The 16,753-nt window shown below is 38.4% G+C and overlaps 1 protein-coding gene across 1 annotated transcript; it reads left to right on the top strand.

Moving 5' to 3' along the window:
• The first annotated feature begins 590 nt into the window (after positions 1-590).
• On the top strand, positions 591-16,495 carry LRRC38 (leucine rich repeat containing 38). Its single transcript, XM_075027491.1, is given in 3 exon segments — positions 591-616; positions 618-1,339; positions 14,254-16,495. Coding segments are annotated over 3 exon segments (1,002 nt in total). The 3' UTR covers positions 14,508-16,495.
• The last annotated feature ends 258 nt before the right edge of the window (positions 16,496-16,753 follow it).

The raw sequence follows: 16,753 nt of genomic DNA, 5'->3' as shown, positions 1-16,753 counted from the left end.
TCTTGCCACAGTAGATTATACTTCTTGGTTAAAAGACAATGGCTCATATTTAAATAACATTAACATGCTTGCTCTAAAAGCTGAGAAGGCATCCAGAAACAGCAAAAGTCAGTGTTCCTTGTCTTTGGGCTCCCCACCCCTCTTGCTGCTCTTCTGCTCCCTGTTCTAGAAATGAAAGAGAAAACAGTCCTTAGCAGTCAACCAGGATACTACCCTCACTTGCATTTCTAGAGGGTATTGGTCACCTTGATGTAGGCATATGGGAAGAAACAAAACAATTGATTTCATCAGGGTTTATTACCTGAAGGGCTTTTTAAGCATAAGCTGTTGCTGTCAGAGTCACAGGATCAGGTGTGATTTCCCATTTGCTGGAATATACAGCAAGTATGCAAACAGGCTCTGAGCTTTTTTTAGCTCACAAAAGCAAGGGAGTCCTTTGAAAGATCCTCCGTTTACCCAATCATCGCTTTCCCTTACACTGTACAGCATTATAATATTCTGACAGTGTAAATCCTCACATTTGCCTCCCTCCCTCTTTCCTTCAGTCACTCTCCCTCCCCCCTCCCAAGACTGCTGCTATCGGATCTGTGATGATATGTGATCTCCTGGATACAATCACACACACACACAAGTACCAGGCACTGCTGCTCAGCTGAGCAAAATGTCTTTCTCTTAGAAGTGGTGCTCATCACAGCTTTCAAATCCTTGACGATGTTGCCATGCTTTCCTTTCTGCCTTCTGCCTTTTTCTGTCTTTGTCTGCCTGCTTTTCTTACCCGTGGGTCATTTTTGCCCTGCTGTCTGTAGCTGTATGGACTACCACACCATAGATTGCCGGGATCAAGGACTCCCAAGTGTTCCTAATCCATTTCCATTGGATGTACGGAAACTTCTTATAGCTGATAACAACATTCAGGCGATACCAGCTGATTTCTTTATATTTTATGGAGATCTAGTCTATTTGGACTTCAGGAATAACTCCCTGACCTCTTTAGAAGAGGGTACTTTTAGCAGTTCTACCAAACTGGTGTATTTAGACTTAAGCTACAATAATTTAACACAGCTTGATGCTGGGATATTCAAATCAGCAGAAAAACTGATAAAATTGAGCCTTGGAAACAATAACCTGGTGGATGTGGATGAGGCTGCTTTTGAGAACCTGGAACAGCTCCAAGTGTTAGAATTGAATGACAATAACTTACAAAGCCTAAATGTGGCAGCCCTAGAAGCGCTTCCCTCCCTGCGGACTATACGCTTAGAGGGCAACCCTTGGGTCTGTGACTGTGACTTTGCCAATCTTTTCAGCTGGATACAGGACAATGCATCTAAGCTCCAGAAAGGTAAAGCTCAGTGGCTTACAGTGCAGTATGTACGTTTGTGTTGGAGTATGTATGTGTGTCTTGGAGGGAAGGAGGGTTCTTGGTCAAATTGTCTGTGTGCTGCCTGCAGTGACCCAAACTGCATTTTGGTCAAACTGTAATTGCATGCTTTCAATAAATGTGTCCATTAAAATGATGTTGGCTTCATTTTAGCAGCAGGTCCTCTTCCCAGTTACGAAATAGAATTTAAAAATTAAGCCCTAGTAATTTTGATTTATAGCCTAAACTTACATAGGCAGTGAAAGAGCCTTTTCAAATTCATTCAGCCCAGAGCTGGTTCTCTTCCAGACTTCATTTTCTCTCTGGTAAACATATTTCCTACAATAAGCCCTTTGAGCAGCTGTGCCAGCTCCTTAGGAAAACCGATTTTTCTCTCATTTTACTGATCAGCTATAAAGCTGCTACAGAAGAGTTAAATCCCCATTTTATGCAACGGCGATTGTCAGCCCTTTCCTGGAAGTATTTTGTTGTGATACTCTGTATTTGAACTCTCTTCAGTAGCTTGATTTTGGCTCTTTTCATTAAAATAGCACTGCTTCCAATACTAGAATAAATTGAAATGGCTCTGGAACACCCCAAAATGCAGGATATATAATTCTGGTATTTGGGCCAGTAATTTTCAGAAAAGCATGGAGGGAAAAAAAAAAAAAGTATTAAGACTGCCATGTGTAGGGAATCCAGACTCTTGCTCCACATTTCCCACCCGACCCCAAAGCCTCTCTTAATCCAGCTTTAGCAGGAGATCATCTCACAGTTCATGCTTCCCAACAAGCACTAGGGCATAAACTCCTGCCACTGAGCCACCCAGCTGCTCACAGAAGGCTAACTGCTTGGAGAATAAAAACTTTCTAAGGGCTACAGAGGTTATACAGGTATTACCTGACATGAAATCACTGGTATTTGGGCTGTGTCTGAGGGGGGATGTCTGTGCAGAAGATAGTGAGAGCTAAAAGGCTGGGGGAGAAGAGCTCAGGAGAACGGGTTGAGATCAACTGTTTCTTTGAATTCAGACCAAAAAGGAGAAAAACATAGTGAACCTACAAATTCATAGGTCTTTTCTCTCCTTTCTTGATCATCAGAGTCTGTAGTCAGTTATTTGAGTTCTTCCTATGCTCATGACCTTGTGTAGCATTTTTTTAATATACTCATCTAGGTTGCCCTAAATATTCTTAGCTGTAAAACAACTGTTTTAAGGAAGAAGTCATTTGAGGAAAAAGTGTTAGTTTTTTTCCTGTCTGCCTCAGTGAAACTTTCATCTTGATTCTTTCTAAACCAAACCTGGGCCTGTTCTCCCACCTTCCCTCATACTTTAGCTACTAAAGATTGCTCTATTCAAACCAAGTATTTGCCTATCTCTCATGCTAAACATTAGTCCACTTTTCCCGTGCTTTCCATCACTTTTAATGAACTTCTAGCTCCTTCCCCTTTATCCAGGCTGACTCTATTCAGTTTGAAAGTCTGTCCCAGCCCATCTCTTTTTTCTCTTCCACCCTATCAGTGTTTTAAAGCATATCTAAACTTACGTCTGGAAATCTCAAGTGATTGAGCTTTCCCATAGTATTGCCAGTGTTCCCCAGTGTCTTGCAAGCTTAGAGATGCTTTCTCACAGCATTTTCTCTCATCCACAGTTGTATTTTCAGCCAAATAGCTAAAAAAATTACTAGCTCATACATATCTTCCAAACTTTCGGTTAGATTTGATTTGGGAAGACGAGGAAAAGAGCAAATATGCAAATGGTTGGTTTTATCAGACCTGTCCCCCCGACATGGCCTAAGCAAATAATTTGCATTTGTTCCCAGCAGCAATATTCTGTGATATCTTTGCAGCCAGTCATATCAGTGAAATCTAGTGCATGTATGCAGAAAAGTGTGCAAAGTCAGCATTTTCATTGCTTATTGTGAGCTGCTGACACAAAAATACTGGCTGTATCCTTCAATATACTAGCAAAACTTTATTCACGAAGGTGAGGGCAAAACTAAACCCAAAAGGGAAAGACTGTCTCAATGACATTTTAAAACCATATGGCCACACTTGAGTGCCTTTCAAAACAACTTTTGGAAAGTCAGTGTAAAACTAATTCTGAGATTTATGATTTGATTGCATTTTATATCCAGTTTTCAGTTTTTAATGATGTCACAACATTACACCCATTAGGAGCTAATCACATTAGCATTACTTGTCTGGTTATAGTTGTCCAAAGCCACATTCGCCTGGCTTTTCCTGGGAGGAGTTGGAAGAGCAACTCACTGAAAGATTCAGCATTCAGACTCCCTGGCTTCCTCATGATACTGCTGTAAGGCTGGAGACAGAAGTATTCTTGCAGCAAACACATCAAGATAAGTAGGGCACCAGGCATTATGTCTGGAAATACAGCAAAAGAAAAAGATAGGGATACATTTTCAGGGCCCAAGAAAAGAGCTTAGTTATCTTGGCTGCATGGTTTTCCTTTATAGTTCTGCAGCAGCTCAAGTATTTGTATTGCATGGCCTACACAAATTGGAAAGGGCAGGAAGGGAAAAAGGAGTTGGCTGGTGTTTTTCTTCTCTTGGTTCTCTTTAAAAATAAACTGCGATTAGCAGTACAGAATGGTTCCATGACAGATTGGAGTTCCCCAGCCTTTAAATGGCAGGCTTTGTAACCAGGGTTTACTGAGGAGGGAAAACAGCGTGGAAGGGTGAATGACAGTAAACTTGGATCGGTGATCCCCAGTTCTTTTATGAAAAGTACAAAGCACTGCAAAGAAACTAAAGGCTCTGTACACTGTTGTGTGTCTCATGCTGGCTGGGATGCTTCAGAATGGGTTAGACAAGAAGGGATATGCCAAAGCAGAAAAGAAGCACGCTCCAACCAGTCTGTGGACGAACTAGGATCCAGGGCTGCCATCTGCAAGTGTCACTGTAGCATAGCAGTCCCTCGAGATTCAGAACTGGTAGCAAGAAACGGGAGATAAATGGCTGGGAGAAATGTATTGACAGATAGATTTAGGTTCTGGGCAGTCATTTTGATTCCTCACTTTGAATGGCATTTAAAATCGTTTAACGTGCCCTGTCTGCATGTCTGAGAGAAATCACTGAAACTGTTAACTATTTACTAAGTACAGCTGCTGCTCCACCTTTTAATTTTAGCACTGCAGTACAATGCCATGTTAGTCAAAGCTACCCTTGTTTTTTGCAAAAGAAATATCAAGTTGATTTAAGAATTGGAGTTCTGTCAATGTGAACTGAAATCTCAATAATTGATCCTGAAGCTCTCCACCTCTGTAATTAAGGCCTCTGGAGAACTCGGTGATCTGAACAAAAGCCATACTTCAACTCATTAGTTTTGCAAAAGCCGGGTCCATTTTCCTTCTGGCATGCAATCAGAAATAGCTTGTAAAGTTATAACTTATGCTGACCTGTCTGACTAGCTGACTGTAAAGCCTCTTCCCAGCTGAGCTGCCTTTGCACATCTAACTTGTCGCTTCACACAAACAGCTGGGATTTGAATCATTTTACACATCCCAGCATTTATTCATCTAACCTAAATTTCTAAATGAAGGCTTAATTGGCAATAAGTGAATACTGTCACATGCCAGATTTGCAGGTAGACGTATTAAAGAAACTGCACTAAAAGTTTTGCAATCAAACTCAGCACTTTAAAACAGCAAACATATTTTTATACTCATAAAAAGTCATTGAAACAAGCACTTCCATCATACTCCAAAACCAAGCCACATTTTTTCCCTCCGATTTGCTTATTAGTTGATTAAAAATAAATCAGTGTGTATCGTGCAAAGTAGACAAAGAAACTGTGAAGATCAGTGGAATGGTGATAAGTGGAGCAAATATATAAGTTGTTCTCTTTCCTAGAGAAGGCAAAGTGTTCACCGTGGGTCAAAATGGTTAAATTATAAAACCTACAAAGATTTTCTGTAGAAGGATGTTTGATTTTATAGGCATTTGTTAAGCCTGAATGGCAGCATGGTGGCCAATGATTCATATAAAGGCTTCCCATTAGGAGGAGCATGGAGATTAAGAATACTGGATAATTATTTGGAAATAGAAAAGTTGTTGTAAGATCTCTGTCTCTTCAAAGAGCTGTAAAAATTTTCATGGAAGGTTTTGCTCCATGGGGGGCATGCAAGCTCTCAGAACAAAAAATATCTTGAAAGAATAAAGGTCTAAGTTGGTCTTAAACATATTATTCAAAAAATTCGAGGAAATCATGTAACTGAGGTACATGCTATTATGTTCTATCCTCTCCTTGCCTATATTTGATCCATCTTCTTGAGTTTTACAAAAAGCGATTGACAAGGCTGAAGTTCTCTAAAGTGAGAATTGAAGAAAGCAGAGGAAGAAAAGTGTTTGGACTCTGGCAGAAGAAATTAAGAAAAATATTAATAAAAGCAAAAGAGGTACTGAATAAAGGAAAGGATGTTTATAGGTTGAGAAATCATTTGGGGACATAATGTTTTGAAATTTTGAATTCAGTGAAGTCTAAGGAGATTTGGCATTCATTTGTTTGAGATCAAGAGTTACCTTTGAGATTTCTTGCATTTTCTGCTTCAATGGGAGCTGGAAATCCTACAAAAATGCATTCAGTAGTTTCTCATATTTGGAAGGGCTTTCTTCTGCTTTCAGAGTTTGTCTTGTATCACATTTTATTTTAGCTAAAAATGCACTTTTCCTTTCTTGCCTCATCTCTCCACCTAACTTTTTTAGTAGTACTGTTTGAAACTCAGAGCTCATCCAGCAAAAGGTTGTCACTGGTGTACGTGACCTACAGAACTAAGGGTTGTGAACACTTCCATTTCAGTGTTTAAATACAAATGGCTTTGATAGAATAAATTTTTGGTGAAAGGTGCTGTTTAAAAGTAATGCATAGCACTGCAAAAGACATTTCTTGAAGCCCTCTGAGGATCTCATCTCAATTGGATTCAGATAAAATGCATGTAACAAATACAAGTAGTCTGCAGTGGCTGCATTGAAGTGCTTTGTAGAGATCTCTGTTGCTGTTTTTCACTCTCTGTGAACATGCTTTGGGCAGCTGCGCCCGTGACCTTGTTTACTAATGACTAATGCATTTTTAACATTACTTTTAATTAGAGTTTATTCCTTGGAGTGTGACTGTAGTGTCTCCTTTCTGTCATCTTGCCCTCATTTTGCTTTTTACTTATTTTCTTCTCAGTATCTTTGGGAAAACCTTTTTGGGAAGTTGTGTAGAGATTCTGGGATTACAAGAAATAGTCAGTGTCTATGCTTTTTGTGCTAGATGCAATGGTGTTTCCTCAACTTTTTGTGTTTAATACATACTCTATTCCCCACTATCCATTGCAAGAATGAAAAATTTTTCTGCCCTCTATTAAAACAGTATTAGACAGACTTTTAGCAATTTAATGACAAGGTTTAGACTGAGCATTTTTGGGGGTAGCCTATGTACACTGATTATTTCCAGAAAGACTTGAAAAATTAATTCAGAATTGGCCAGCGACAGAATTCCAAATATAATTGTGCTGCCTGTGTGATAAATAAAGGAAATAGATGTTATGAATGTTTGAAATTGAAGTACAAGTTTAAGTGAGGGTCGGTGCTCAGTGTTAGACTTCCCTGTTACAGACGCGATTAGCTGGCACAGTGTCAGTGCACCATCCTCTTGAATGCTAACATTTACGTTCACACCACTAGAAACAGAACTGATAAAAGAAGCCTGAAGAAGACAGAACTGGGTCCACTTGCAGAACTGTATCCCAAACTAAGTTAATCGCCAAACTTTACTGGAAGAAAGTTCATTAGTGGCAGCAAATCCCATATTACAACACAAAGGCCATAGCTAGTTGTGTGCACAAGACTACAAATTTTTAAGATACTCAGAGGGGTTTTTAGTGCCAGTACTGATACAGATGCTGTTTAGCTACTTTCAAGACTTCTGTAGCTAGTACCTCCTCAATGTGGATGGATAGGTAAATTCTGGTAAAGTGTCATATTTCCAGGTAAAGTTTGGCTATGCAAAAGAATAGGAGAGAAGGATGGCAGTGAGAGAAGGTAGGAAAAAAGCAAGAGCGGGTGACAATGAGACTGTAAGCAGCCTTCTGGAACAGGAAACTCAAGATTGAATTCAGTACTAAAATAAAGCAGTTAAGAGATTCAGAAGTGAATTGGTGTAGTGAGAAAAATTGAATTATTTTTGTAAGCCTGTTTAGAAAGACTGTGCCATGAGGTGATCATCTCTTGCTTCTTGGGCTCTTCTATAATCCCATTCCAATCTAAGATCTATTGCTAAACTTATTCTGTAAATAAAATAACATCTTAGTTCACTAGTCCAGGCCTTTATAGTAGCCCTGGGCTCACGGAAAATGTTAAACATTGTCTTCAAAACAAAGCATCATAATTATGTGAGAGTACAGGTTTCATTTGACCTTCTAACCTAACTAAAAGCCAGTGAAACAACTGAGCATTTTGTAAGTCCTCTTGACTTATCATTCTTTATCAGTACCTATTTATTCATCTGCTATGTAGAGAAGGCTGCCTTAACTTCATGTACTAATATAGAACCAGAGCAAGCTTCAGCTAAAAAGGACAGACTGTTCCATCCATTACAGCCATTCAGTTCTTTCCCAAGTATCATGCACATGCTAGCACGTCACTAGTACAGAACATAATATCCATTTTTTCGGAAAGGAATTAAAAACCTTAAGACATTTCACACATTCAGCAGCTTTTATTCCGTTCAAGCAGAAACTCCTAACAGAAATTAGATTCCCTAACAAGCGCATCAAATCTGTTTCTATATATATACACATATATAAATACATAATTTGATATCCTAGTCATTTTCAGTAAAATGATCTGACTGCCACTGGCTTTTCACTCTGTTTCTTCCATCTTAAGGTTTTTTGGAGTACTTCCATCTTTCACGGATTTGAAGATGTGAGGACAGCATTTGCAGGTGTGAACACCTAATGTTAAACTTTATATTTAGGCATTGAGACAAACTATTAAGTATCCTCTAATGCTGATCTGTAGGGCACTTGGCCATAAAAAATTTTATTTAGGGACCTAAATCTAGGCTTCAGGTTTTTTTAGGCTTTACTGTTCTGATAGCTTGAGGCTACTTCCAATGAAATTTCATATCTCTTCAGAGGCAATGCCTTTCTCACTGCTTATTAATGCATTAGCGGCAGTGTTTAAGTAGACTAAAGAGAACTATAGCTGGAAGCAAAATACCAAACAAGAAATAAAATGCCACATTTAAGCATTCCCAGTCAGTGTCTACTACATTCAGCAACATGAGAGAACAGCTAAATTGCACCTAAAGGGGCAAATACCAATTTTACTTTAAAAAGAAATAGCATATTATAGTGCTTTTACATTTATTGTATAGATAGTAATGAACACATGTGCATGAAGCTCACTTAAATGTTTATGGCTTCAGATTTTTTCTGGATGTATTTTCTATACATACTGGTGTATGTTAGGAGTGGGCATTTTCATTATCTCATACTATTATACTTTGCTAAATGTTAGGAAACTATTTCTCTTGATACTTGTTTTTTGTGAACTCTAAAAAAAACCAACAGAATTGAGGCCTCTCTCTTTTTTTTTTAAACTCAGCATCCAAAATTATAGCTGGGAAATCTCATTCTGAGGGTTAACAGGCAGACCATGATATTGAAGTAATAATGAATTTCAGAAATTCATGGATAAAAGATACAGTTAGCATAGGTATTAGAAATAAGCAAAGTCAGAAATACACAAGGAGTCCTTCAAAAGAGAGTCAAGTAGACCTGGAGTAAGTGATACTTCTTGATGCTTGTCTTTAGCTGGAGGAATATAAAATGAAACTCACAATACAATACATCATTAGTCAACGTATGTAGGGAAAAGCCATGTCAGATCCAAGAGCAGGCAATTTGAATGCACTTGATGGTCCAGCCAATGTAGTGTTTGAAAATTCCAGATCAAACAGTACCTATGAGAAACATGGTTGGATTATGGCTACAAAGTACCAGGAGAATGCTAATGAAATTTGGTATCTAGGTTTTTGAGATGGGAAGATCAGTGCCATTATAACTTGGGGCATTGTTTGTATAAAGATTGGGTTTAGGCTGCATCCATTTTCTAAGAGCTTCAATTTTACAGGGCAAGTATTTCAGCCTCTGAAAGTAGGCCTGTGCATAGTCCTTTACAGAAGCAAATGCAAAGTGTTTATTAGGATCTAGTTGCAGCTTAATTGCCTACAATTTATTATCAAGGTTTAAGTGCTAGACTTCAGTGGAGTTATAATCCTCTAACAGTAAGGCATCTCAAAGTCATATTGTTCTAAAACCCATTAGGGAATTTCCTTGAAATGAACTTTACCTGGAACCCTCCTGCATACTTCTTTATGAACACATGTATCTTTTTTTTTTTTTCTTTTTAAAAACATACCTCTCCTTTTAACATTATGGTTCTAGAATTCCAGCATTTTCACACTTCCCATGTTACTTAGGCGACCTATTCCTCAGGGTACAGACCCATATTTTCATCTTATTTTATTTTTTCAGTGTTAAGAGACAAGCCTATATAGAATCTAGCACCTGTCCCTTGACTGGGACTTCAAAGCATTCCCTTTTTAAAAGCAAATAATACATTACAGCTTGCCGGTATAGTACATCTGCTTCTTCAGAGGACGTAGCAGAAAGATAAGAGTGTGTGACATTGTCCTTGGGACAGCTGAAGTTATTACAGACGATGTGATGGCCCTGACCAAAATAACATAAGCTATATATTTATAACACATTCACACTTGTTATTTCATTTACAGATTTGTTTGGTATGAAGAAGCAACTCTTTGAACACGTTGTGGGGCAATGAGATACATATATAACTATCATCGAAGGTTTTCTTGCTGCAGCCAAGTACTAAATATCAAACTTCTTTGAGATACCATTTAGAAGAAGCCTGGCTGATTTTTTAAAAGAATAAATTGAACACTAAAAAATAATACTGGTAAAGTGTGTGAAAGTAGAGCACTAAGGTTAAATGGCACTCTCCTGTGCTCTGGAAGTCTTGTGTGTGGGGACAGGTAATTTGACTGAGACAGTCTGTATGCAAGAGAATCACCCAGAGGAAAAAAAACCACACCTTATAATTAATACTGATCACTTTATAGAAGCCATTCTTTTGTTCATTGTTCATGCAGAGGGGGTATGATGACCTGGATTACTTCCTGCCCAAGCAAAGAACAAAATTGGATCTATTGATAGGCATGAATGTAATAGGACAGGTGGAGTACAGAACATCAGTTCTCCACACACACTGGATTCTCATGTCATAAGGACAACCTACTTTTAAATAATGTAAAGAAAGTAACATATTGCTATAGAAGGAAGCAGATGAAATGGTATTGTTCATTGTCATCTTAAGCAGACATGCATGTAACCTTCAGATTATGATGTTTTCAGGTAAGCAGTTAGAAGCTCTGGTGCAATAATCACTGCATTCGCTTTGGGAGGAGAAATTCCTTGTGCTAGTCTTACTACTGTTACAAATGAACAGTCTGTTCCAAATTCTCTTTGAAGTTGAAAGAAAAGCTTCCATTTATTAGGTTTTGCAGTAGTACCACGACACAGCAAAGAAAAACATTCACTGAACAGGGTAAATGTTCCTCTTTCCCTCAGTCAATGGCTTGTGCTTCCACCGAGCTCTGCAGTCCTTCTAGGTTGCTTCCAGCACAATTTTAGCAAACTGCCTTGTGTGTGGATAGGAGAGGTCAGTTCATTCCTGTCTTGTTGAAAAGATGGTGCATACACAGGGTGGCTGAAACTATAGCTGGGAGCTAGCAAGGCCTCTGTACTGGCCCCTCGTTTATGATGCTGTATTTTGCCTATTGGCATCTATTATTCTCAATGACTAAGAATTCTGTAAAAACTTGAGGCTAAGCTAGCACACTGGAGTGTCACAGAATAAAGCAAGTAGAAAATTCCCATCTAAGCTATTTGGTTTGAGAACATGACCTAGATTCCAGTACCCATGGCTACATGGAGAGGAGCTCTTTTATTTCTTGTTATTGTATAACCAGACTCAAAATCATTACAGTACGCTGATTCTCATAACAAGAAGTACCCTCTAAGTGACTTCGTATGTTGCAGATTCTTTTCTATTTGTATTCTGTGTGTTGTGATGTTAGGTGAAAGCATCTGGGAAATAGGAATAGAGCTCACAGTCTGTAGGCTCAGTTTTGATCCACAGCAAAACTGCTGTTGGTAATGGTAATGAATAAGTGGGCTCCTACTTTTCCATCTCTAGGATCCTGGGCAAATACTACCATACTAAGTTATTTCTAGAAGCAAGGGCTGCAGTATGTAAAACTGCTTAAAACAATAGCTTTCTTTTGGAGTCTTTTTTGCTCTGTCACTTTCTTTTTAAGATATGCTTTTTCTACTTCTTCCTTATGGAAGCATGGATCTGATATTGCAGGTCGTCAAGGCCACTCCAGCACAGAGGTCATTTTAAAAGCTGGCAGGTGAGGACACTACAGACTTTCTTTTGCAGTTGGTCAGAAATAGAAAAAATAGAGTTGTTTATGGTCACCTGTGCACTCCTTCTTTAGACAATGCTGTGAGCATGGCTCAGCTGCTATGAAAACAGCAGTTCTCATGAGGTATCAGCAGCTATTACAGTGGTTTGTTTTACAGAAACACAGTTGTATAAAAACTCGTTTTTTCTTGTGCTTGCCACAAGTGAAATGGAATTCGTTTAGGTGCCATATTCACTTGGACCAGGCTTTTCTGCCAAAATACTGCAATGGTCTTTTCCTATTAGCAAGGAACTTCCTCTTCAAATGAATTTGCAATAAGTTACATTCATTTTCTTACTGTTTCTACACAACAGCAGTAACTGCTTTGATTACTGTCAACATCATGTTGGTTTATTGAAAACTGTTTGCTTTTTAAAATCTGACTTAAAAGATACAGGTCTTGGAATTCCAGCCTATGGCTTTTCAATTCTCCATTATTTCTCATGGTTTTGAATAGGGACGGATATCCATTTGTGTCCCCTTCTGCTTGTTACTCCCATTAACCCCTAGAGTTGCTATTTCCTTTCCAAGTCTTGATGAAAAGAAAATACAGATTCGATGAACAAGTCTCACTTCTTTCAGTAGAAAGGTTTGTACAGAGAGCTCTATCACAAGCTATAGAGTGCAATAGTATGTACTTCCTCTAGCTATCCGTGCAGTCACAGGCACGCTCAAGTGCTCCAGTATGTCAGCTTGTATTCAAGACCTGATGTGTATGAATACTGCAGGTTCCAGATTTCCAGAAATGTCAGAGGGTGTTTGAAACTGTGTGGCTCCTTTACCTTCTGGGCCAGTTCCATAGACAGGAGGTTTCAAAGATCTGCAGAGCAAGTTGCCTCACCATCTGGTATACATTGCCAGTGCACTCCAGGCTCAGAGAAAAAATGTAACGTGTATTCAGGTGGCAGTTTGCCTGGAGGAAACCATTCAGCCTTGGGCATGCTGACTGTTGTCCTATTCTGCTGGCAGCTTTTACTATGTTGTCAGTAAGAGGTACATGAGAAAGAGGGAAGGCAACAGAACGTCAGGCAAATATGACAGATACAGGATGGCTTCTAGGGATCAAAATTTGGTACAATCTTCATTACAAGGTCAAGTAAGTCAGGGTGATAAATGGATCCATAGCAGACTTAGCTAAAACTCCGTCTCAACTCAACGTAAACACGTGGGCTGGATCCAGATCACCAGTCAGGTTTGCACCATTAACACTAGGAGCCTGGGTTTAATAGTAAAACATCATATGCCATAGCTATTCAGCCACAAGAAAAATGGGATTCAGAAAAGCAGAGGAAATCTTACCGTCACGCATTCCTTATTTAAAGTGACATAATGGTTATATGATAGAGCTGTGTGATGGAAATGCCCTATAGACTGTGTGCACACAGCAATGCAGTGAAAAACTGGGAGTCTGTTCTGTGATCATTAGCAAAGAGTAAAAGTGTATCAAGTAAACCAACAGCAGTTCTCATGTCATTAATACACAGTTCTTGTATTTCCCCTTTACATTCATATCCTTACTAGCAAGATAAAAGCTATCTTGCCAACAGCCATAGAGACTTAATTCACTTCATTATTTGTTCTTTTCTAGCCCTGTTAATATGCTCTTCCTGATTTTCCCCTGTTGTGAATGAAGAGGGAGTTGGGCACATGCAGTGAACTGCAGGCTTTTACTGTCCAGTAGTAAACTATATTCTCACCAGTTTTTAAATTTGGATTTTTTTTGCTTTCACTATGAAGAAGCTAGCTCTACGCATTCTTCAATAATGCATGAAGGAATAATATCTGCTAGTGTGCATGTCCTTATGACAGGCAGAGGGAAAAGGTGGAAGCAGCTCATAGACAAACAAGCATCCATTAACCCTAAGCCATTCTTGTGACCAGAAGAAAAAGACAACTGTAGTTTTGGAACTACATGGGAAAAAGTCGTGTTGAAGGCACCAAGGTGTGGAAGGAACTTCAGTATCCCTATTACCCTGTTCTGGAGTCAGAATTTGTGTTCAGATGGAGTAGCTGGGAAGTGCTTCCAGATGTCCAGATTTAGATGCATCCAGGGTTCAACATTCACTTTTTTAAATACTCAGAATCATGGTCCCAGGTCATACCTGACCTCCTGGAAGACTGAAGATGAAATAACTTAATTTCCAGGAGCCACTCAAGGGGGTTATATAATGGCTTTTGGATAGTGGCAAATTTTGTTCCATTTTTTCCTGACTTTTGTACAAATTCAGAAACCTAGAGTTAACCCTAAAACTGTTCCTCAGCTATTCAATCTCTGACTGGAGCAACAGAAGGATTCATCAATATTCCACTGATTTGTTTCCCTTTCCTCTTCTTTGCAGGTCTCCATGAAATCCAGTGTTCCCTGCCTGTAGAAAATAGAAGAATTTTTCTGAATGAATTATCTGAGGTCAGCTTTAGTGAATGCAAATTTAGTTTGTCACTGACGGACCTTTTTATCATCATCTTCTCTGGAGTCGCAGTCTCCATTGCTGCTATTCTATCAAGCTTCTTCTTAGCAACTCTAGTACACTGCTTCCAAAGATGTGCTCCCAGTAAAGATGACGATGATGATGAAGACGACAGTGAGGACTGAACTTAGTCTATATACTTAAGTTTCCTTGGTTTATAAGTTACTAGATTATCAGCCAAAGTCTAGGAAGAAAACAAGTAGAGTAAAAGCTTTAAACATGAATTAAATGAAATCACAATGTGTAAGGATCCCTTCTAATCTCATGACGGTCACAGGTAGGAATTGCAGTTTGCATCTGAGACTGTTAGCTTTGCTTACATATGTAACCTGATGCAATGAGACCAGGTTAATTTCTATGATCCTTAATCAAACACTGCATTTAAATTTGCAGATTGGAGGGGAAAGGCAAAAAAAAAGTTCCAGTGATTTAAAAGACTAACTCACAGCTTCCAGATTGTCCTTCTGATGAGATGCAGATTCCTGTAAGTGCTTAATAGCTTGTCCTAAATGCACTTTGAAAAGGACTGGCTAAATGGAGGGTTTTCAGCTGGAAAATATGGAAGCAATTTAAAATAGTGTTCTTCCTAGATGTAAGTACTGGGAGATTCTATTAAACTCACACAACATTCTAAGTAACAAAATGCAATTAAAATGATACCTAGAATTGTAGAAAGCATTATAGGAAGGTCAGCATTTTCTCACTGCAAATGTTCTCTATAAACATTCATCCTCCATTTAATGACAGCAGTTGCAGCCATCATTCAGCCAAAAAAAATTTTTTCTATAAGCGAATACAATTCTAGATCTGAGTCATCCACTGCAGCTGCCTGGCACATCTTTAGTCATGGCACAAATACTAAATATAACATTCTTTTGCATTTTTAGATGCAACGAAGTAAAGGATTTCCCTTCCCTGTAATGCTAGGCACAAGTAACTGTTGAAGTATCCAGTCCATTTAGTTATTTTAAAATACTAAGGGCTATATTCTGCTCCTGATTATACTAGAGTAACACAGCTGAAGTGAACACCATGATCCAAGTTGGCAACTGTATAAACAAGAGTGGAATCTGGCCCAAGATGTTTCTGACTGTATTATAGATTTGTCAAAACTTGAGCTCTTCTATATAACGGTAGATATTTTTGTTAAAATTAAAAAAGACATTTATTACAAGAGATTTTTGGAATAGTGCTGGACAGCTTTTTAGGATAAGTATATTTTTAAAATATTTGTAATGGAAATATTTTTTTAAAGCTCTGTGTATTTAAAGTATTATCTAGAGTAGCTGTGAGGGCTTAAAGTAATGAATAACATAGTAACAAACAATGAAACAAGGACTGTATGCTAGTATAAAAGAATTAGATCTGATTAAAAGTAGCATCTATTTAACTACTGTAAATGCTATTATTTCTTAAAAAACACTCTTTGATTAAAATATTGCCTTGCTCAGTTAATGTGAATGGTCTTTTACAGACAGTTAGTTCCAAATCTCTTGTATTTGTTGTGCTAATCATTCAGGCAGACAGGATTGAATTACACTGTGTGTGTTAAGGGGTAATATGGTCCAGTAGATAGAGTACAAGATTAGGATTCAGAACTTCTGGGTGTTGATCCATCTAACAGTGATCAGCTAGAAGACCTTCAGCAAAACACTATCTGTCTGTGCCTCAGTTTCATTACCTATAAAATGAAGATCATAATAACTATTTATCTTTTTCAAGTGCTTTGAGATATGCAAGGGGGGGGCCACTATATTGGGGTTATGTATAATGATTATGTATGTCAGGCTGAAGCAGATGTTATGCAGTAGGTCTAATCTGAACTCATATCAGTATGACTTCACTGACATCAGTGAAGTTACTCCATTGGCTAACAGAGTTTGCAATGGAGTTTGCACCATGCTGAGGTCAAAACCAGGACAAGAGTGTTTATTTCTATTAGCTTTACAGCTTATTCAATGCGACTTAATGCTACCATTGTTAAGATTATTATTTCTGAAAACACACTGAGACAGAATTCAGTAGGACAGTGAGAGGATATTCTGTATCAATACTGTCGTATTCTATTCTGATTCTTTCAAGCAAAATGAAATGACATGATTTTCACTGTGTAGTGCCATGATTATAAATAACACAAATATATTTATAATTTCAATGTGGGCTTTCATGTTTATTTGCATGTGGGTATGAAAGAGGAAGAAAAAAACGTGCCTGATTCTCTCATCATTTATAAGCGGGGTTTTGCAGTATTGTTGGAAATACACAACTTGTTGCCCGATGCAGTTCATGAATTTGAAGTACACTCTCTTTGCAACAAATACGGATATGTTATCAACAGTTTTATATTTAGAGCTGTGCAAATTGTTCAGTC

This window comes from Buteo buteo, chromosome 5, assembly GCF_964188355.1.
Source record: "Buteo buteo chromosome 5, bButBut1.hap1.1, whole genome shotgun sequence".
NCBI classification, from domain to species: domain Eukaryota; kingdom Metazoa; phylum Chordata; class Aves; order Accipitriformes; family Accipitridae; genus Buteo; species Buteo buteo.
This window is presented reverse-complemented; position numbering and strand designations above follow the sequence as displayed.